At 64.5% G+C, this 22,134-nt stretch overlaps 1 protein-coding gene across 24 annotated transcripts in view; it reads left to right on the top strand.

Annotated features, from left to right (window-relative positions):
- Nucleotides 1–22,134, top strand: part of EEFSEC (eukaryotic elongation factor, selenocysteine-tRNA specific) — a 207,980-nt gene that overhangs the window by 129,666 nt on the left and 56,180 nt on the right. For all 24 annotated transcript variants that reach the window (XR_012323953.1, XR_004528677.2, XR_004528675.2 and 21 more), the window contains 2 exons: nucleotides 958–1,614; nucleotides 7,934–8,090. Coding sequence is in view for 5 of the 24 variants with exons in the window: in XM_033865540.2 (XP_033721431.1) it covers nucleotides 958–1,614; nucleotides 7,934–8,090 (814 nt within the window). In the remaining 19 variants the exon portion in view is untranslated. The remainder of the gene's footprint in view (nucleotides 1–957; nucleotides 1,615–7,933; nucleotides 8,091–22,134) is intronic.

Genomic DNA, 22,134 nt, shown 5'->3' with positions numbered 1-22,134 from the left:
CAGGGCCTCCCCCCACCCCTGCCTTTGCACCTGCGGGTCCCCCCATTTAGAGTGGACTTTCTCTGGCCTCCGCACAGCCGGTTCTTACGATGGGGTCTCGACTCAGACATGGGCTCCGAAGAGATCTCCCTGGCCTCTGACGGCAAAGAGCCCGACTCTCCCCACCCCCGGGCCGCCTCCAGCGTCGCCATGTGTCGTTTCCTCTGGAGCGTCTCATGAACAGTATACAGATTATGGTGGTATTACTTACATGTATCTATACACAGAAATGTTATGTGTCAGTTTTATTTATATTAATATAAATTTTGTTGATATTAATATATTTGTAATGTTGTTGCTGTTTCTGGACGCTAAGCGCTTTGAAGACGTAGCTGGCTCTGTCCCACTCCCGGAACAGCGCCTGCCACCCAGCAGCCCCAGGGGACCATGTGTCTGGTCAATGAAGAGCCGCCCTGCCCTGGAGAAGCCCGCCGGCTGGCAGCGGGCAGGCCCAGAGCAGACAGTGACAGCACAGCAGGCGGTGTGGGCCAGGAGGGGCTGGGGCAGCGCTGAGGAGAGGCAGCAAGTCCTGCCCACGGGGGTCTGGGCAGACTTTCCAGAGCAGGGGTGTTTGTCCTGGGCTTTCCAGGCAGCCGGGCATGGCTTGGCAGGCGTGGGGCTGGCAGGGAAGCAAACCTAAACAGAGGGCTGGGGAAGAAAGCGTGGGATGGGGCCTGGGGGTGGAGCAGCAGAGGGGACCCCGGTGGTGCTGGATGGGCTGCAGTGACCGCTGCCTGTGTCCCGGCCTGGGTGCCCTGTGAGCCTGGCGCCGCGTTTGCAGGGTGGAGCCTGCTCCATGCAAGGGGCGTGCGACCGGGTGCCGGTGAGTGTTGGTAGCGCCGGGACGGGGGCTTCTCCAGCTGGAGCCCCCCAGCCTTGAGGCTCGGCCTCAGCGCTCCCTCTCTTCCTCCCGACCAGGTGGTGAGGAAGGTGAAGTCCATGCAGATGTTCCACACACCCGTCACCTCTGCTGTGCAGGGGGACCGGCTGGGCATCTGTGTCACCCAGTTCGACCCCAAGCTGCTGGAGCGTGGCCTGGTGTGCGCCCCCGAGTCTCTGCACACGGTCCATGCAGCCCTCGTGTCCGTGGAGAAGATCCCGTATTTCCGGGGATCCCTGCAGACCAAGGCCAAGTTCCACATCACCGTGGGCCACGAGACGGTCATGGGCCGGGTGATGTTCTTCAGCCCTGCCCCCGACGGCTTCGACCACGAGCCCGTGCTGGACTCCTTCGACTTCTCCCAGGAGTACCTCTTCCAGGAGCAGTACCTGTGCCCGGGCTCAGTGCCGGCCGAGACGGACGGTGGGGAGGCCGACAGGAGGGTGGGCCAGGCGTCCGAAGGCCGCTGCCCCCGGCAGCAGTGGGCCCTCGTGGAGTTCGAGAAGCCCGTCACCTGCCCGCGGCTGTGCCTGGTGATTGGCTCCAGGCTGGACGCGGACATCCACGCCAACACGTGCCGGCTGGCCTTCCACGGCGTCCTGCTGCACGGGCTGGAAGATAAGAACTACGCCGAGAGCGCCCTGCCCAGGCTGCGAGTATACAAGCTGAAGCACAAGCACGGCATCGTAGAGCGGGTAAGCAGCCTCCCCCTCCCTCCCGCCCACCGCCCTGCCGGGTCTGACAGCCAGGACGGCCTCGGAGACCTGGCTCCGGCGCCTGTGGTCTCCAGACAGGGAGCCAGGCGGGAGTGGCCTGCGTCCTCTCGGCCAGTTAGAGCCAGGCTGACACGCAGGCGGGGGCCATGAACCCGCCTGGCCCGCCTGGTCAGTGCAGGTGGTTCCTGGGGCGCCCCCCGACCCCCTCATCTGTGCCTGCAGCCCTGCATAGGAGCCCATGCCTACCAGGCCACAGGTGAATGGGTGGACGAACACGCAGGCCTCACTGTGTCCCTGTGGCGCATGCTCGTGGGGGTCAGGCATGGCAGTGGTGGTCCTGGGACTCGACCGGGTTCCGCTGACTCAGGGCAGCAGTGCTGAGACCCCAGTGTCGGGAGCCCAGGTTCGTGTGGGGTCTGCCTGGAGGCTCCCAGCAGGCTATGGTTCTGATCCTCGTGCAGCAGAGGAGGGTCACCCCTCCTGGTCCAGCCCTGAGTCAGTGCGGGCGCCGGGTGACAGGAGGAGGTGTCCAGGGCCTGACAGTGGGTGTGCCGGGTTTTCCATCGCTCACGCCCTCTGGTCTCGCCCCTCCCCTGGGCCCCCGGGTGTTCCCCTCCCACCCCACCCCTCCCTTCTCAGGATCCTCCCTGGCTGCTCAGGCCCTGCGCCCCTTCCTCTGCAGCCCCATGGGGAGATGAGAAGACGCCCTTCCTTACCCACTCGCAGGTCCAGATGCAGGATCCTCAGCCCCGTGGGCTTGGGCATAGCCCTACGGCCCAGCCAGCAGAGCCAGGGCTCCTGTGTTGCCTCATACACACCCTGGAGCTGGTGCACACGGCTGCCCCCGCTAAGTTGCTCACTCTGTGGGCCCCTGTTTCCTCATTTGTAAAAATCACATGGACGTGGGACTTCCCTGGTGGCGCAGTGGTTAAGAATCCGCCTGCCAGTGCAGGGGACACGGGTCCGAGCCCTGGTCTGGGAAGATCCCACACGCCGCAGAGCGACTAAGCCCACGAGCCACGACTACTGAACCCACGTGCCGCAACTACTGAGCCCGCGAGCCACAACTACTGAAGCCCGCACACCTAGAGCCCGTGCTCCGCAACAAGAGAAGCCACGACAATGAGAAGCCCGCGCACCGCAACAAAGAGTAGCCCCCGCTCGCCGCAACTAGAGAAAGCCTGCGCTCAGCAACGAAGACCCAACACAAACAAAAATCAATCATTCAATCACACGGACGGAGGTGGGCAAATGAGGGCTCATACCTGGGATAGTAAATGCCCTGCACCGCCCCACGCCTCCGACTGCTGCCACAGCCCGGGCCCAGCAGCCCCACCGCCCCCTGGCCACGGCAGCTTGCGTAGTTCCACCCACATCACTAGAAAACAAAGGTGTTGCGCCAACTCCCACTCACTCACCTCTCCAGGCCACCGGGATGAGGACGGCACTGCGCCCTCACGCGCATGGTGGGCCCAAGGCCTGGTGGGCACAGGCAGGCCGGCGGGCTGGGCGGGGGCTGCCAGGGGACCCAGGCGGGGGCGAGCAGAGGACTGGGCATGGCAGGTCTCCCGCCGAGGCCACAGGGACCCAGTGTGCATGGGCTCCAGGCCCGCTGGACGGGCCCCTGCAGGCCAGGCGTTGGCTGAGTCTCTTCCCCTCAGTTTCCTTGCTGGAAAAATGGGGGCCGTGCTCCCCACCGCTCAGGGCGGTAGAAGGGGGGGAGGCCGCTGTGTGTGAAGTGCTAGCGCAGAGCGCCGGGCTCGGTGCTGTTCACTTGGACTTCCCTCGCGGCGCGGCGGCCCGGGCTACCAGACGGCTGCACCTTTCTCTCCCCCGTGGTGGGGTCAGGCCGGGCGTGCCGGCCACCCTGGGCCTGGCATCCACTGGCGCCGGACAGAGAAGGCCTGAGGGCATGGCCAGAGGAGCCTGTGGCCTCTGCCCAACCAAGGGTAAACACGCAGACGCCACCAGGAGCGCTGGCCGGCTTTGAAGTCTGAAGCGGCACTGCCTGCCGGCTCCCAGCTCTCCCCGCTCCACTGCTGATGGCTTGTTAGACGTGCCCGGGGCACCAGGTGCGGGCCGGCCTGCGACTGCCTCTGGTCAGCACGGGTTCCTCGCCATCCGGCAGGCTAGGCCCCCCAACTCCTGGAGGAAGCAATGCTGCGGTCCAGCCAGCCGCTCGGCCAGCTCTGCTGCCCCCTGCCCCCCACTCCGCTCCCAGGCTGCTCAAGGAACAGAGGTTCTTCCTGCAGCAGAGGCCGAGCGGGCCCTCGCCTGGGGAAATCCGATGGCTGCCCACGTGTGCTGACCCAAACCCAGGCCTCTCTCCTGCCGTCTAAACAGCGTCTGATAGCCAAGACTCTCCCTCAGCTGCCGAAATGCTTATTGGCCCCCCTTTGAAAATTGCCTTTTTATTGCTGTATAGATGCAGGGTCAAGGCAGCTGGACACGGTGGAAAGAGCTGGCTCTGGATCTGATGTACTGAGCAGGTGCTGCTGCCTCGGCCCGGCCGCAGACCAGTCACACCCCTCCCCCACCCCCGGAACCCGTCGCTTCTTTAACGGAGTTGGTGGGGAGCTGACGCGACCACGCGTGCAAGGGCCTGGCGTGAAGCGAGCGCCCAGCAAAGAGTTAGCCTCCCTTTCTCTCCAGGAGAACGCAGCTGCCTCTGGGGACGGTGCCTTTGTACCTCCTCGTCAGCACCGGCAGGGACTCTGCCTGCGTTGGTGCCTGGTGACGGGAACAGAAAGAGGGAGGGAGGCTCCGTGCGTCGGGGTCGTGGGCCGCCAGGCTCGTCACTGCCAGGCCGGGTGCCCGTTCGGTGCTGGGCAGGCCCAGTTTTGAGGAAGACGGCCTGGTCGGCCTGGGAGCGGGCGTGGCACAGTCCCCCTCGGGTGACGCCCAGAGCCTGGCCGCCCGAGGCCTCCCCGCCTGGGCCTGTGGAACTCGCTTGACCAAGTGAAACAACTTGAAGGCTAATGTCCGTTCCTGGGTTTGCCCCAGGAGATAACAAGGGGTGGATCGTTGCCCCCCAGTGTACTTGGGCATCAGACACGCCTCGCCCTGCGCTGGGGGAGGAAGAGATGCAGTCTTGGCCCCTGGTTTCTGAGGCCGGGCATCGTCGTCCAGGGGCCTGGGAGTTGTCGTTCCCGGTGACTCCGAGGGCCCATTCGCGGCACAGGTCTCCCCCGCTCCCGTCCTCCGAGGGTTGGCTAACTCGCTCTCGAGGTTCTGGGTGGGCTAGAGGAGCCCCCGCCGCAGGTACTGCTTCTGTCATTCTCCCAGCTTCATATTCTGGTCATCGAGGTTCTGGCCGCTGGGCAGTTGTCCTGCTACCAGGTCTCAGGTGTTCTTGCCAGCACCAACACCCTTCATCCTAGCAACAGCCTTTTCCAGAGGAAGGAACTGAGGTTCAGAGAAGCCCCATGCCCCGGACTGCAGAGCTGGAGGAGATGGACCAGGGCCCCAGCCTTGCCAGCCCTCTCTGCTCGGGGCTCCGCTTCACGGCCAGCCGCCCCTGTCTCCTTGCTGCCGCTTCTCCAGTCTGAATTAGAACAGTCGCTCCAGAACTTGGGCAGTTCCCAAGCCTCATCACGGCAGCCGGCCCTGAGAGAGACACACACGTGTAATGACATAATTACATGCGCCGCCAGCCAAGTCCCCGCTCAGAGGCCGGGGACAGAGGGGACTCGCCTGGTGTGGAGGTGAGGGCCCGGGCTCTGTGAGCGGCAGTGACTGCTCTTGGGGAGCTCGGCCTCCAGCCACCAAAGGCCAAGAGACGAAGCGGATAGCTCACGCAGACGGTGCACGTTTCCCTGGGAGCTGTGGCTGTAACCGTGTGGCGGCTCAGCGTCGCTCCCGGGGAGCTGCCGCCCGCAGGTTCCACGCACGTTGCCTTTGGCTCCTCGTCACGGCGGTGGGTTCAGAAGGAAAAGCCTCTGGCTAGTCTCAGAAGGTCTTCCCTGGTTGGATGTGCTGGTGTGTCTGATCTCTGAGGTCCCTGCCTCGGCTGGAAGCGTCATCTGGAGAGGAGCTCAGCCCTCAGGGGCACGCACGTTCCAGAGACGGAGGGGCTGAGGTTCACCATTTCCCGCAGCCCGGACAGATGCCGCCTCTGGTCTTCCTGCAGCACTGCAGAGGCCTCCCCTCTGACCAGCGTCATGAAATGAGGGCTCCTGCCGCAGCCGTTTGCTGAGCCCCTCTCACGGCCCCACCCCCTGTAACTACTGGAGGGTGTGTTCTGGGGGCGCAGAAATGTGCACCTGCCACTCCCGCCAGTCCGGAACGCTCCTGCGGGGACATTGCAAAGGCCTGGCCGGCTGGGGTTCGAGTTTCCACTGTGCCCCTGGCTCTGGCATTCGCGACCCGCTCAGATCTCATCCCTGAGCGCAGCTCTGACCTCTGCAAAGTGGCCGTGGAAATCCCTTGCAGACAAGGGCTCTGCGAGGGCTCAGTGTGACCCACTGGTGCCTCAGTCCGCACAGGCTGGGGTCTCCGAGGGGCTGGGGGTCGGGGGTCTCCGAGGGCTCTCCTCCCAGCGACAGGCAGTCTCAGCGGCCAGGCTGACCTCGGGACCAGCCTCTGGCTGTGGGGAACGTGGAATGCCTGGTTCAGAACCATTGGGTCGGTTCAGCCAAAGTCCCGGCACCTGCCGGACCAGGCTGGGCTCCTGACGAGGCTGGGACAGAGTTCCACGTGCAGGCCGTCCTGGGGGGGGTGGGTACGGATGGGGATCCTGCGAAAGCGATGGGGCCACCCTGCACCATTGGGGCTGGTGACGTCTGCTCGCCTCGACTCCCCTGTGCTGAGGTCGGAGGAGCTGCCTCCGCTCAGTTCACCCTGCGGCCTTGCCGGATGCCCTGCAGCGGCAGCGGGGACGCCCGCAGACGGTGCGGTGCGGAGGGCCGAGCCGGGTCCGGCCACGAGGGGAGCCCTGTGAGTCTGGAGGACAAGGAGGAGGTCTCGTGTGGGGACGAGACTGAATTACAAAGGGCTGTGCAAGTGGGAACGATGATTCTTATCATTGCCCGTATCCGATTCATCCATCACTGGGGAGAGGAGGAATGCACATACCTTTCATCTAGCGCTATGAATCAAACAGGATAGGATATGTTTTTCCAAAAGGTTTTGAGGGTAAATGGGACAGTTTCTGCTTTTCAAAACAATCCATCCATTTGGCCCTTGGCCGGATCGTGGCATCTTGGGCAGAAGCAAGATGTTTCTGAGCCTGGCCCCCGGGGGCCCCCAGGAGCAGGTCCCACCACTGGCAGTACGTCCGGCCTCCACGCGGGTGCCCAAGCTGCTGCCTGGTCGGACTCCATGCAGCTGCCCCAGGCCGGCGCACGGGGCCGGGAGGGCAGGAGGAAGCCTCCCCAGTCTCTCCCGTGGCCCCTTAGTGGGACCCGGCATTCTGAGGCCTGGTAGAGCTGGTCTTTACACATGCGTGTGCACACACGCCCCCTCCCCTTCTCTCTGCACAGAGGCCTGGCACCTTCCTGGCACAGGCCCTGGAGAGGAGCCTGGCAGGTCCAGGGAGGCCTGCGCCTGAGCCGCCAGAGGCCAGGGCTGGCGGGACTCACGCATCGCCTGCCCCGAGCTCAAGCCCTTGGGAGAAGGTTCCAGAGGAACACAGCTCGGGGCGAAGCCAGGGCTGCCCCAGGCCAGCTTCCTCACACACACGTGTGCCTCCACTCAGCCTGGGCCTCCACGTGGACAGCCGCGAGCCAGGGGAAACGGGGCTCCAGCAGGGAGAGCCGTGGGGGCACTGCGGAGGTGGGGCCGCGGTCTGCGGGATGGATGTGGACCAGGCCAGGGAGGGGGGCCCTAGGCTGGGACACACGTGCGTGTGGCGGGCGGGACGGCAGAAGCCGGGTTCTTAGAGCCTCCTCGGTGCGGGGGATGCTGGAGAGAGGGTGGGCACCATCCCCTCAGCCTGCAGTGCCGTGAAGGCTTTCCTGAGGAGCGCTGCCAGCTTGGGGACAGGTGGGCGGGCAGCCGTGCAGAGGCGGGCAGCTGTGGACTCTCGTCACCTCTGCCTGTGGACTCTGTGGCCGTGGACGGGCAGTGCCTCCCCCTCCCATCTGTCAGGTGGGAAGTGCCACGTGGACGAGCCGAGCGCGTCCAGCCAACCAAGTGCCCACAGCCGGCCTGGTGCAGCCCAGGCCCATCTGGTGTCCGTGGGGGGGAGTGGCAAGCGGGCCCGGGCACCACCCGTGACACAGGCGGACCGCCTGGGCAGTGTGGCAGCCCAGCCTTTCCCAGGCACTAACGCTCTCTCCGGGGCTGGGTGTGGGCGCAGGTGATGGACGACTACAGTGTGATCGGCCGCTCGCTGTTCAAGAAGGAGACCAACATCCAGCTCTTCGTGGGGCTCAAGGTGCAGCTGTCCACCGGGGAGCTGGGGGTCATTGCCAGCGCCTTCGGCCAGAGTGGCAAGTTCAAGGTCCACATCCCTGGTGAGTGTGGTCGTTTTTTTCTGCTCACGGGAGCCGTGCAGGGGAGGTGGAGACGGCGCCCAAACGCTGGCCCTCGGCTCAGGGTCTAGGCCCGCCCATGCCAGCACTGCGGGCTCAGCCCGCGTGGCATCATGGCTTCTGGTCCCGCCACCTGTGGCTGGAAAGCCATTGTGCGTCCTGGGGGAGCCTGGTGTGGACCCGGCATCTGGTCCGACCGCCCACTGCACCACCCCGTGACCTGTGCATGGACGGGACAGTGGTGCTCAAACAGGCGTTTCCGAGGGACACGCTTGGTGAGGGAGACCACCAGGGCTGGCACGCGGCCCCGGAGCCAGAGCGTTGCCCAGGACGTGCGTTGCCACCTCCTTTCCTGCCTCCCGCTCGGTTTGAGGTGGGACTTGTCTACGGTGGGGTCGAAGTGCGCGTCTGCTGCTGGGACAGAGCACCCAGGTGTCCTCAGCTCCACCCCTGTCACTCCTCGCAGCCCAGCTTCCTGAGGTCCCGCTGGCCAGGTGTGGTGGCCGTGGCCGGGGCAGAGCGAACCCGTGTAGGAGGTGTGGACTGTGAGCTGAGCACGAGGAGAGGGCCGTGGACGGCCGGGGGATCCCAGGAAGAGGGACAGCTGAGTAGGGCCTGGCCACGGGGGGCGGGGGGCCCGCAGAGAGGGAGACGCGGAGGCCCTGAGGACGGGGCGGGGGACGGAGTGGGGGGCCTGCAGAGCCCCGGGGCAGGCGAGGACGGGCCCGAGGGGTGCTTCCGTTAGCGGATCCGTGGGGTGCACACGCGTGCCTTCACACCCGCACGTGGCTATGCTGCTTGGAGCTGCGGGACTAGGGGATGGGAAGCTGCGGGTGGGCTGCATCTGGTGGGCCTGGGGCCTCGGAGCACGGCTTCTCCGGTGGACTCTCCGCGTGGGGTGGTGCCCGCCCGGCTGGGAAGCAGGGTCCTCTCCTGAGAGCCTGGCCCAGCTGTTGCCTCGTGAGACCCCCTCTGGCCCTCGCGAGGGAGGGCGGCGGTCAGCAGAGGCCCGCTTCCTGCGGCCCGGGCTGTGGGACTGTGCCCTGAGGTCTCTACCGAGGCGGGAGCCCCGTCACGGATGAGGGACCCCGGGCAGGCAGGGGTACCCGTGGGAGTCCAGCACAACACCGGGCTTCAGGCTCCCATCCTGTCCTCCCCACTGTCCCTCGGCCACTCCTGCTCGGCACTTCAGCCAAACTGGGCCCCAGGGAACACGTGCAGGCCCGTGTCCAGACCTCAGTCCCCAGGGCCCCAGCCTGCACATGTGGGGCCCTCTGAGCACTGGGGGGTGAGAGCCAAGCTGCCTGAGGGGAGAGGCCCACCCCGGGCGCCCGCCCACCAGGCCTCAGGGCCCTGCTGGTCCACACAGAGGGACGGAGGGCGGCGTCCGTGTCCTCTCCCGGGGTGGACGGCATCATGCCGACCTTGCCCTGCTCCCCTTGCTCTAGCCCGAGGCAGACTCAGAGTTGGGCGTCCCAGAGCAGGAACGTGGGAGGAGGCGTGTTTGGGGCCCTGGGTTCTGGGGTGGGGCAGGGGCCGTGGTGACGCTGCTTCGGGCAACTCGAGTTCACATTCCTGCCGTAGGTCAGGGTTGCCTGTTAATAGGTCTGCTTCCTGTTTGTGGCTCTTAAGCTTCTTATTAAATATAACTGGTCAGATTCCTTCATCCCACCCACTCCCACTCCCGCCCTCCCCGCCCTCCACCGACGCTGCTTGTCTTTTCCTGCCATCCCTCCCCTAAAGGATTACTTTTAACCTTTTGGGAGTGCTAATTGTGAAAGAATCTTCAGTAAACCGGACGTCCGGCGCCAGGTGGCGCAGCGGCGGGACTTTTGGCCCAGGTTGGGGACGAGCCAGGTCGGGAGCCCGGGGTTTGGGGGCTGCACACTTGTCGGCCCCCGGAGCAGGGGGCGTCTGGGGGCCCGCAGACCGTGGACGGGGCGGCGTTCAGTGTGGCGTACGGGCCTCCCGCTGGCTCTGCAGGACAGCTGGCCAGAACGGCGACTGAGGAGCCCTCTGGGTGTCCTCCCCTGCCCCACCCGCAGGCCCAGGTGCACTGGGGCCTCTCATCTCGGAGGCAAGGCCCACAGGGCCAAGCCGGGGTGTCAGAGGCCGGTGGCAGGCGGTAGGGAGTGGGGGCAGCGTGGTAAACAGGGACCACTGCTCGGGCCTCGCTGCTCCCATGCGATGGGACGCAGGCCCAGGAATCAGACTTCGTCTGGTTCAATTTTTATGGAAAATTTCCTGATTGAAAACTGAAACTGTCTGAACTAAACGAACCCTGCCTTTGGGCTGGGTTTGGCCGTGGTGCCTTGTGACTCCTGCTTGGATTTCTGGAAGGACGCTTGGGCCTCGGGGTCAGGAGTCCAAGCCGAGCCGCAATACGGGAGCGGTGTCTTATGGAGCCGCCACTGCTGGCTTCCGAGACAAGGGTCCTGACCCTCGAAACCAGATGGGCTAGAGGGACGACCCCATCCTGACGCCCAGGGAGCCTTCCCAGAAAGTCCTCAAGGTTGGAAGGCCCCCACGTTCACACAACTGCTCCTTCAAAAGGGTTCTCTCCGTTTGTAAGCCCCGGGGGCCGGAAGCCCTACGAGACGAGTTGGGGGCCCACCGGGCAGCACTGCTGGTTCTCGAGGGTGGTGGGAGGATGTTGCTGGGCAGGGACGGCTCCTCCGGACAGACCTGCCCCTGTCCCGGCACCGCACCACTGGCGTCGGGTGGCCCTCGGCCGCTGCCTCTGAGCGACCCAGAGTGCCTGCACTGTGCGGCCAGCGCCCCGAAGGGTGTGAGCAAACTAAGCGGGGGCAGGGGGTGGCGTGGAGACGCGGCAGGGGCCGCTCGGGGAGCGGGGCCTGGGGGTCCACCAGAGGCAGGTCTCGAGTAAGAGGCTGACTTCATTTGATTCGCGATTTTAAACGACCCCCTGGAGAACGGTTTAAGGAAGGCTGGAGGGGAAGCGGGACAGCAGAAGTCTGCTGCGGTGCACAAGTGACTGTGAGGTCTGTGTCGTGTGCGTCGGAAGCCCAGGAAGGCTTCCCGGAGGAGGGGACAGTCAGTCAGAATCCTGCCCCATCCGTGGACCGCCTCAGGCCAAGCACGAGGAGGAGGCCACGCTCCAGGCCTGAGCGTGTGGGCGTGTTTGGGAAGCACAGCAGGAGCAGTGGGAAGGGCCGCAAGCGGGGGCTGCGGAGGGCATGAGGGCCGGGCCTGGGTCACCGAGTCGGGAGCCAGCGTGGTCCTGAGCTTCCCCACGGGGCGGAGCACAGCCTCAGCTCTCAGTGCCCCCACCGGGTGTCACCACACCGTTCTCACGGTGTCCCTGAGGACATGCGCAGCTCTGCACAGCAGACGGGCAGCTCTCTGGTCTGGGCTGCTCGGGGTCCTGCCGGCCCTGCACCGGCCCTAGCCTGGGTCCCGACACCCACAAGGAGAGCCCCGTCCTGTCTCCACAGGTCCAGCTCAGAGACACCATGAGACTGCAGCACCCCCGGGCCGGCGCTGGCCAGGCGTCCAGGGCTCGGGACCAGGTGTTCGCTTGTGTCCCCGTCGCATGTCTTAGGGAGGGAGACTGAGCCTTGGGAACAAGACCCGTAGACAAGCTTAGCAGCGCGGCTGGAGCCCTGCCCACCACCGCCTGGCCTCGTACCCGCTTGGTCCAGCGTGCGGCGAAGCAGTGCTTTGGGCAGACGCCCTGCCCTGTACCTCGCGGCATCAGGAGCACGAGGGCCGGCCCCCGCAGGAGGTGGCCGCAGCCCAGGCGAGCTCTGGAGGAGGTGGGAGTTGGAGCTGGGCCGCTATGGCTCCTCTCAGGCTTCGCACCTGGTCCCGTCTCCAGCTTGGCTGCAGCAGGCCGGGGTGGACAGCCGTGCAAACAAGATCCGGGGAAGCTGTCCGTGGTTTGTTTATTTATTTATTTATATTTGGCTGCGTTGGGTTTTCGTTGCTATGCCCGGGCTTTTCTCTAGTTGCAGTGAGCGGGGGCTACTCTTCGTTGCGGTGCGCAGGCATCTCACCGCAGTGGCTTCTCTCGTTGTGGAGCACGGGCTCTAGGCGTGCGGGCTCAGTAGTTGTGGCGCACAGGCTTAGTTGCTCCGCGGCATGTGGGATCTTCCTGGACCAGGGCTCGAACCCGTGTCCCCTGCATTGGTAGGATTCTTAACCACTGCGCCACCAGGGAAGTCCCTGTGGTTTATCTTTAAGAAAGAGGAGTTTAAGCAACAGCCGCTGTCCGGGTGGTGGACAGTGGTCCCTGGATGTGGTCGCTCAGCTGGGGGCCCTGCGGGCCGCGCCGCCTCCCCACAGGCCTCCCATGTTCCGAGCCCGCCCAGGAGGGCAGCTCACTGCGTTCAGAGCCTCCATTTCCCTCTGGTGAAATGGGGGTAGTCGTCCAGTTGCGAGGGGCTGTGAGGATCAGGCCAGTGCACAGAGCCACCCTGATGGCCTGCCGTGTGTGCGCCCACGGGCTGCGGGCCGAGGCCACCAGGTCCTGCGGTCGGCCACACTCAGCTCCACACAGCACAGCCACGATAGAATCAGGTCGGGCCCCGTATCTGGCCTCCGTTGGTCCAGGCCCTTGATGCGCTGCCTCTTCCTCCTGCTGCAGCCCTCGCCCCGCTTCCCTGAAGGGTACGCGGAGGCTCAGAGGATCTGGACGCCTGGCCCAGCAGACCCTGGAGTCCCCATATGGAAGTGGGTGCTTCTCATGGGCGCTGCTCCACTGAGAGGCTTCTGGAAACCCAGTGAGGAGGGAAAGTGTAAACTCGTCTTGGTGCCAAAGGGAGGGGCCGCAAGGAGTCCTGGTTGTGGGTATTGTCGTGTTCCCATAAATAGGCCTTTGGACAACGGGCATTTGGGCTGCATGTTCCCTCTGAGGTTTAAAATGAAACTGGTTTTCTTTTCCTGTAAAATGTGTGGTCCCCACACACATCCCCAGCCACCCAGTCTGGTTTCCCCGGCGCTCCCAGGAGTGCCCTGCAGAGCCCTTCCCTGGAGGAGGACTCGGGGTGAGGAGGACACCCTGCATCTGGTGGTAGTGTCCCCTGGAAGAGCCCCAGTTTCCCCGCGTGGGGGACGTGGGTGAGAGCAGGTGAAGGCAGCCGCAGCTGACGTTCAAAGTCATCTTTGAAAAGAATCAGAACACCAAGTTGTACATGCCGTGTCCTCTCAACCACGTAAAAAGAAGCTTTGCAGAGAAAAGAAAGAAGAAACCAGGTGAAAACATTAACGATGGGACTGTGGGAGACTTTTTCCCTTTTTAGTTTTCTCTTGACCCGCAGACTTCATTGAATGAGCCTGGTGCGTCCACAGCTCTGGGCCAAAGGCATGGAGACTCCCCCGCCCTACTCAGATCCCGGGTGCCAGGCCCCGGCTGGGTCCTAAATCCAAGCCCAGACCCAGGGCCCGCCTTCAGCCGCCCTCAGCTGCCCTCAGCCGCCCTCAGCTGCTCTGTCCCCTGGCGGGCCAACTGTATCACGGGGGCAGACCCCCCCAGGCCACCACCATCTGACAGACCGTGGGAGGGAGTCTAGGCTTGGAGGCCTTCGCCGGGCCTGAAAGGACGGGTCACCCTGAGCCCCAAGGCCAGGGCCCGTGTTGGGCCCACGCCCCCCATCCAAGGACTGGCACCGTCCAAGGAAGGCAGGTGGGCTGCACCCCAGCCGGCGGGCGGCTCAGAGGGGAGCGAGGGAGCTCAGCGAGAGGCCGGGGAGGGGCTGGCCGGGCTCGATGCAGGCCGCGAGCACTGAGGGGGTTTGGGCAGAGGAGGCCGGGATCTGAGGCATGTGTAGACGGTGGTCCAGGGAGGCTGCAAACCCCCCGTGGAGCCCCGGAGAGTTCACAGCGGGCTCCGGAGAGCAGGCGGGGCGGGAGCCTCGGGCTGCCCTCTGTCCCCAGCCCCGGGCCGGCTGCCACCCAGCTGCGGGCCGGCTCACTCCGACGGCTGCCTTCTGCCTGGACAGCCCGGCCCACTTCAGCCCCACGGGGGCCTGAAGCCGGCTCTGTCGGGGCAGCGACCCTGAGGTGAGGGGACCCTCCCCAGGCGGTCAATGGCCTCCCCCTAGGTCCTGTCACCGGCTGTCCACGGAGACTCCGGAAAGCAGCTTGGTTGGGAGAAAAGCGGGTTGGAGAGAGTTGAGGGGTGAAAGTCGAGGTTTCAGAAAATCTCTATAAAATGAAAACAGACCGTCCGTCTCTCTCACTGGCGTCTCACCCGACAGTGGCCCTTGTGGCTTTCACCCCACCCCGTCCGTGGGTAAGCAGCTCTGAAACCCAGTGCAGAGCCAGCTCCGGCTGCCAGCCACCCACCGCTGCCTCTCCTGGAAGCCAGCCTGATGGAGGGGGACCTTCGCCAAGCGCAGGGAGCACTTGGGGTGTCTTTTCTCCCCCAAAAGAATGGCCAACCCTCCTCCCCTTTGGCCATTGAAGCATTTCAAAGCAATTGTAAAAATTATATGAACCCCATCGAAGAACTGTTACAACAATGTTTATACCCAGTATTTGAAACAAAGACAATGATATTATAAATAATTGTAGATGATGAAGATAGGCAAGAAAAAATAACATCATTAAAAGAATTTTACAAGACGGACCGTTCACCAAGACGGATGGAGTAACACAATACGTTAAAAATATCTGCAATTAACATAAACATGGCACAGTGTACAGAAACCATCTGCCGACCAGCCTCACCCTGGGCATGGTCCCTTGTCATCCACATGGGCCGTGCCAGGGCCTCCCCGTGGCCCCGGCGAGGGCAGGGCCCCCAGGAAGAGGCCATTGGCGTGTGCCTAGCGGGCCTGGGACCTAGTTCCAGCACGAGGAACCGGGGGCTGAGGAGTATCCTCCTTCCCTGCCCTGACCCCGGCTGAGGTCCGCCCGTCCGCGTCCCCACGGCGCTCACTGCTTCTCCATCACGGCTCTCAGACACCGTGCTGTTTCCCGGGGGTCCCAGCGGGGAGTCTCTGCAAGCCTCTGGCCTGTCTCGGGCGGCGTTGCGGTGGCAGCACCTAGGGCCACGCGACAGCTCTCACCCTATCCCCGGTGGGTCCCCTGTGCCTCTTTCTCTTTCTTTCAATCAGTATTTGATTTTGTTTTTAACCTGGGAAAACTTTGGCCGCACAGAAGAGACACCCCTGAAAGCAGCAAGATCAAACAGACGTGAATGTCCCCTCACATGCTCAGGCGTCTCTGTCTCTCTCTGTCTCTCTCTCAAACACTAGAATCCTGCAGACGACGCGAGAGCCCCACCGCTCTCCCACAGGTGACACCCCCTCCCCGTGCGTCCCTGTACTCTCCCTGCCTGAGGTTGTGTCCCTAACAGAGGTGGCGTTGCTGCGGTTTCAGTGGCTCCATTTTTGGTCTCGCACTGACCCAGGGGTGCTAGAGCCCTTGCTGCTTCCGTTTCAGAACCTGCGCCCCCGGCGGGGTCCTAGTTGACTCACCTGACTGCTGTGTGTTGTCCCGCAGCCCGGGCAACTGTCACCTGTGTGAGCACGGGTGGGTGGTTTCCACGTCTCCCTGCTTCACAGCGTTTCCCCGGGTGGGCACCAGGAGGCCTGCTTGTCTCGTCCTGGAATGGAGTGAGGCCCTGCCCGCCTCTCCTCCACCCTCATCCCTCCAGCCCGCGCCTCCCCCATGGCCTGTCTCTCGCCACTCAAAGGATGCAGCCGTTGGGCTTTCAGAGCAGCTTGTCCTCGGCCTGGTTTCTTGGAGGCCCAGGGTCAGCCCTAAGTATCAGGCCTCTGCGGGAATCCTCCCCTGCGGAGCAGAGCCGGGGGTGAAGCGAAACCCCGGCGTTTAATCAGAAACTGGGCCCCTGGTATGCTCTGTCCGATTCTGCAGGCAGCCACTTCCCATCTGTAACTTGGAGTAAGGTCCCCAGGAGGTCGTGTCACAGTCTTGAGGCTGTCACGTTCCCTCAGGAGGGGGAGTGTGCGAGGACGGATGAGCAGGCATCTGGAAGCGCCTGCGTGTGCCTTGTTCTGACGCCCCGCCCCTGCCCAGGGGCCCGTCTCTTCTGTGGTCCACGGCTGGAAATTGGCCCCTGGGCTGGGCCTTGCCCCCGGTGGTGGGTGATTTCTCTGAGGCAGGACGGGCGGCCCAGGGCCAGTGGGGACCTCGGAGGAGCCACCCGAGTCCGGCTCCTTCGCACGCCACTCCCCGCCCTGTGCTGCGCGCTCGGCTCAGCTCGGACTGGGGACGCAGGGGCAGGAGAAGTTGCTGCTCCCTGCCCTTCCGGGCTCCGTACCTCCAGACAGGCCGGGAGCTGGGGAGGACGCGGGCAGGTGACAGGGAAGGCGCAGCTTCCTCGGTCTGGAGGAGCCCGGAGCGCCCGTGAGGAAGCAGCATCGTGTGAGACCGGCCCGCGACTCACAGTCACCGGGGTGGCCGGGGGTGGGGGCAGGTGCGTGCAAACGCCCGGTGGGAGATGCAGCGGGAGAGGTCGGCGGGGCCTTTGTCCCCTACCTCAGGACAGGGGAAGCCACTAGAGCCAGGCTGAGCTTATGACTCTGCAGCCATTGCCTGGCTCACCTTAGGCAAGGCCCTTGCATGTCAGTTTTTTCTTCTAAAACGGGGCTCCCGACACCCACTTCCCGGATTATGAAGAATAACAAACCTGGCAGTCTTTGGCCTTCCGGTGGCCCCTGGGGCTGCCAGAGGAGAGACATTGGAAGCTGCCTTCAAACTGCTGGACCTTGAGGTGACCCTCCCGGGAAAACGGGGTGCAACTTCCCCACCACACAGAGTCCACAGGAGGACCTGGGGCCTTGCCTGCCAAGGGCAGACACCGCAGCCGCCAGCAGGGCCCACGGCACAGGAGGAGGGCGCGTGCCAAAGCTGAGGTGTGCAGGCTGGTCCCCGGTCGGAGTCCTCTCCCCGCAGCCCCAGGTCCACCTGAGAGCCCCGGGCCAGCGGGAGCTGCATGGGCCGTACATCTGTGCAGGTGTGTCTGAGCGTGTGTCCACGAATGTGTGCCCGTGCCCGCGAGTGTGAGTCTGTGCCCGTGAGTGCTTGTGTGTGTGTTGTGTTTTCACAGAAGGGGGGTGAGTGAGAGGCCAGCTTCCTGACAGGGCAGTTGTAAAACGTTCATAAAACTTTTATTGGACTTGCTACCCTTCCAGATAAATATTTTTCGATTTTATGGGCTTGTTTTAGGGCCCTGAGCTTAATCATGGCTTTGTAGCCGCCTTTAAAAAAATTAAATATTGTTTTGGCAAAGGGAGCCCCCTCCCCCCACCCCACCAAAGGCAGCCGCTCTCTGAGCTCATAAATTCCTGCCGCTCTCAACTCCTGCCCTCTCTCCCTCCGTACCCTCACAGCCACACTAGGATGAACCTAGAAAACGAGGGAAGAGGGAGAGAGAAAAAATAACTTATTTTTTTTCCCGCTGCCACCCCAGCCTAGCGCTGGAGGGGCGTCGGTCCAGCCCATAGCGTCCACAGGAGGAAGCCAGCGAGGGGTCCGATGGGGCCCCTGCTGCCTCCTGAGGGCCACTGCCTGTCGTGGAGACAGGGATGGGTTTGCATAGCCCCCAGCTCCTCCCCAGCTCCCTCCTGCCCCACGTGGGTCCTGAGCAAAACCCCCTCTCACGCCCCCCGCCCCAGGACTCAGCACATCACCCGTCGCTGTGCTGCACCCCCTGCGCTCATCCCTCTGTCCTTCACGTGTCGGTTGTAAGTGTGTGCCCTGGCAGAGGTAACCCGTACACGGCTGTGTCCCCACACCTAGAACAGGGCCTGGTGCTGTCACGCGTGCCCGGTGGACACCCCAGCGGTGGTGATCGTGGTGTGATAATAAGTGGTTCATGCTGTGTAGACTTGCTTTGTGCTGGACACCGTCCTAAGCGTTGTGTCATGTTAACTCAACATGCGCGTTACGACAACCTTGTAGAGTGCATTGTACTGTTGCCCCATTTTTTGGATGAGGAGACAGGCACCGAGAGGCAGAACGCTCACGTGAAGCCACACCGCTGATCCGTGCACAGCCGGGCTCTTGGCCGTTCCTGCTGATTCCTGGGGGGGACCAAGAGGGAGAGCCTGTGCCCTTCCAGGCGCTGCAGCCTGGACCGAGCCCTGTCCGGTGGGCACAGCCAGCACTGGAGCCCGGCCCTGGGCCTGGGGGGCTGGGACAGGGGCTGAAGCTCAGATGCCTACCCTGCCGGGTCACCGACTCGGGTGCCTCCAGGGACGGGCGGGTGACAGAAATGAGTGGAGCCAACGGGCCCGGCACAGGCCACAGAGGAGCTGTCACGGCCGCCCCCCCACTGCCGCGGGGTGGGAACGTGAGGGTAGGTCCTCTGGCTTTTCCGGACAAGCTAGTAACGCAGAACCGCGTGTCCGGCGTCCTGAACCTGAAGGTTGTGAGTCACTCATGTATTTCAGAAATGCCGTGGGCACAGAGACGCGTCCGCCAGGCCTAGCTAGGGAGGAAGCCTTCTCAGAGGAGGCGGCCCTGAACTCGGCCTTGAAGGGGGCGGGGGAGACGGCCTGGGGAAGGCTGTCCCAGGCGGAAGGAACGTTGGCTCTGCTCGGGAGGGCGCGCTCCTGCGGCCCAAAGCAGGGGGCTGGGGGGACACTGGGGGGTGGCGTGCGGGACGCCTGGACGCCTGAGGAGGCCGGGGTTCCCCCAAGGGGCGGCGGACGGAGTCCGATGGAGCCCCCAGAAGACCTCCTGGGCCGCCTTGGGAGGGGCAGGGGCAGAAGTGATTGGGGGGCCTGGCTCCAGGAGGAAGGGGTGACCCAGGGTGGAGAGGCAGAGACAGGCACGAAGACCAGGCCAGACCAGACACAGGAGCACGTCTGTGTGCTCAGAGCAGCGCATGGCGCTCACCCCCTGGTACGGGCAACGTGGGCCCCTGGCACTTAAGACCCCTCGAGCTTTACTGGAAAAAGCAGAGAGGAGGAAGCCTTGTTTCCAGGGCTGGGAAGGCAGGGCACGTCCACGGAGCCCATCCGCTCCAGGCTCCCTGAGGCCGCTCGCCGCCTCTTCCAGGGAGGGGCTGCTCCCTGCTCGTGCGGCCCACTTCCCATCACGGACACTGGGATCTGGGGGCCGTCCCCAGGTGCCCAGTGGAGCTGCCTCTCCTGAGCCGGCGACCCACCCCTGGCTGACGGTGGTGCAGGGCCAGCCATCCTTGGGTACACGTGCTGTGATCCGCATGTGTCATACTGGTGCAGACAGCCACGGACACCAGCTCAGGTCCCCTGGCACTGTCCTCCCCACCCCGGGCCTAGGCCCCTGAGGGCAGAGAGACGCCTGGTTGGAGCTGCTCTGAGCTGAGGCTGGGCCCTCCTCAGACTCGGGGACAGGCTCCCCACATGTAGCATATGCCCTGCCCCCTAGCCGCAACGAGAGAGCTGAGCCACAGACAGACTAAATCCCGCCCAGGGCAGAGCCTGGGAGGGAGTTTTGGAAGGAGGGGGACACATGCCGGTGTGTGAGGGTCCACGCCAGCCTGTCAGCAGTTGCGGGGGGCAGTGCCGAGCCAGGCGGGTGCTCCGTCCCCATTGCGCCTTCAGGGAGCCCCGGGACAAGGACAGTGCACATTGCGGGGAGGGGAAGGAGCAGAATGCGGTGAGAATCGGGCGGTGATGCCGCCTGCAGCACCTGCTCTGTGCCTGGCCCTGCACTGCGGGCTGGGGACCCACGTGGCCACGTGGGCGTGAGGGCTGCCATGGAGGGAGCCGGCGCAGGGCTCTCCCGCTGGTACCTGGTGGACACATGGCAGACGGCTGTCGAACGGATGACGTAGCGATGCAGTAGCGTCGAGCCAGCCTCGGCGGCACGCTGGTGTTGGTGGGTCAGGGGGCAGTCAGCCCTCACACCTGCCTCCCCTGAGCCCGCCAGGCGCTTGCAGGCCCGGCTCTGCCTGTGAGGGGCTGTGCCTGCGCTCGCGGTCCCGCGTGCCCGTGCAGGGGGGGCAGCCGTGCTCGCCCCGGCTGCAGGCTGCAGGTCAGGGAGCGGTAAACTGCCGGAGCCTGCGGCTGTTGAAGCAAGATTGTGGATGGGGACCAGAGGCTCGCCCCCCGCCCTTCCCTGTCACCGGAGAGGACCGCCAGCCCTGGCGCCGCCGCTCCCAGCGCACTGGAAACGGGGCTGATATGTAATCACGCTGCCGCACACGGGCCCTGGGAGGCGACTGCTCCCCGGACCTTTGTGCCCCTTCGTGATTCTGGGTGAGGGCTTTTTTCCCGAGTCATAAAAAGGACATTTTTAATATGTGGAATTTTTTTTAAGAAAAGCACTATGAGGAAGACTTTTATTGTCCATAAGCTCTACGTTTTACACCAGTGATCTTGGTTTCTGCCCTCGGTACTTTAACTGAAGATTAACTGCTGCTAAAGAGTGTACGCATTCAGGGAGTGTTTGCAGTGTTAAAATTCAGCTTCCTCACTGTGGGGACAGTGTCCTTGGGGCCACCGGGACCCGTGCCCTCCCTCGCCAGCCTCCAGGGGAGGTCCGCGGAGGAGGCCCCGGCAGGAGGGGTGAGTCCTCGCAGTCCGTGGGGGCAGGTCGGGCGTCCAGGAGCAGCGTGGGCTCCTGAAGGCAGGGCCCTCACGTACCTTAGCCCCGAATCCCTCGTGCCGAGCCAGGAGGACGCCTCTGCTGAGAGCAGGCCGGTAAGGCCACCACGTCCGCACCGGGCTGTGGGCTCGGAGCTGCGTCCCCGAATCCTGAGGGCTTAGGTCACTTCTCTGCCGCTAGCCGCGTGACCTTGGGTGAGTCCTTCACAGCCCCGGGCCTCAGCTTCCGCCTGTGGATGGTGGCACGGACGGCGCACCTTCCTCGTGAGAGGCGAGGCACGCAAAGTGCTTCTCTCCTCCTTCCTGGGCCGGGCTCTGGGATCCAGGCTCTGCCCTGGGAGAGCCTTGGTCGGTTAGGGGTGAGGTCGCGGGCCAGGCCCAGGCCCGGGTGCAGGGCCCTGGAGCTCAGCCCACTGCGTCTTGGCTGTGACCTCGCGCTCGCTGCTGACGACCTCGTGCCGGCCTCCTTGTGTGCAGAGTCCCCCCGGGACACGGCGTGAGGTCGAGGGCCCTGCTCTTCTGAGGCAGCGGGAGCAGTGCCTGCACGTGGTTGGGGCCCATGGACGTTAGCCAGGGTCGCTGTCGGGGTCCTCGTGACCGTGGAGAGCTGGCTGTGCCCATCCTCTGGCCGTCTGCGCCAGGTGTGCCTCACGGAAGATGGTCTCTGCCCTTCACACCCACCTGCCCCCCGCCCGCCGTGGAGTCCACCTTCAGCATCTGCAGGCAGTGTGCGAGGAGTCCCAGCAGTCCCGTTGAGACCCAGAGCACGGAGGCACTGCGGCCTCGTCCCTGGAAGTACCTGGAGACAGTCCCCATGGGGCCAGCCCACGCTGCCCGGGCAGGGCACCCCCAGTCGTTCCCCTGCCTTGTGCCCTTTCCTCCCCACCCCTGTGCCCCGCCCGGCCCTTCAGCTGTGTACCCAGCGAGAAGCAGCAGGGTGCTGGGCTGGCCAGGCCCGAGCCAGGCGGCGGAGGGCGTGGCTTTGTAAGGCCATGGGCCTGACTAGCTGTGTGACCTGGACAGTCACCTCCTGTGCCTGGAAAGGACATCTGGAGGCTTGCAGGAGACGCTGAACGCTCCTGGCTGGGCGGCGTGTCGAGGAGAGCGCCAGCTAAGTGGTTGCGGTGACGGTGGTGGCAGGGGCGACCTGGCCGGGCCCAGGCCCCGTGCTCCAGGCGGCCTTCCCCGCCCGGAGACTTGGTCAGACCTCAGCCCGAGGGCTAGCCGGAAGGGCTCCCCCGAGCACTGCCACTGAGGCAGGGCAGCGCCGGCCTTGGGTCGCGGTCAGCAGGGTCCCACCCTGCCCGGACAACCCTCACTCCTGGGGCTCGTAGCCCATCCCCTGTGTGCAGTCGCCACCCCCGGGACCGTCTGCTCGCACCTGTCCAGCGTCCAGGTTCCCACGTGCCGAGGGGGCCAGCGCGTTCTGCCTCCCCCAGTGCCTGGCTCGGCTGTTAGCTGTGGGAGGGTGACGGGAGCCAGGCGGACAGGTGGGCGGCTCT

The sequence above is a fragment of the Tursiops truncatus genome, chromosome 10 (assembly GCF_011762595.2).
Source record: "Tursiops truncatus isolate mTurTru1 chromosome 10, mTurTru1.mat.Y, whole genome shotgun sequence".
In the NCBI taxonomy this organism is placed as follows: domain Eukaryota; kingdom Metazoa; phylum Chordata; class Mammalia; order Artiodactyla; family Delphinidae; genus Tursiops; species Tursiops truncatus.
Note: the sequence above shows the minus strand (reverse complement) of the source record. Positions and strands in the feature narration are given on the sequence as shown.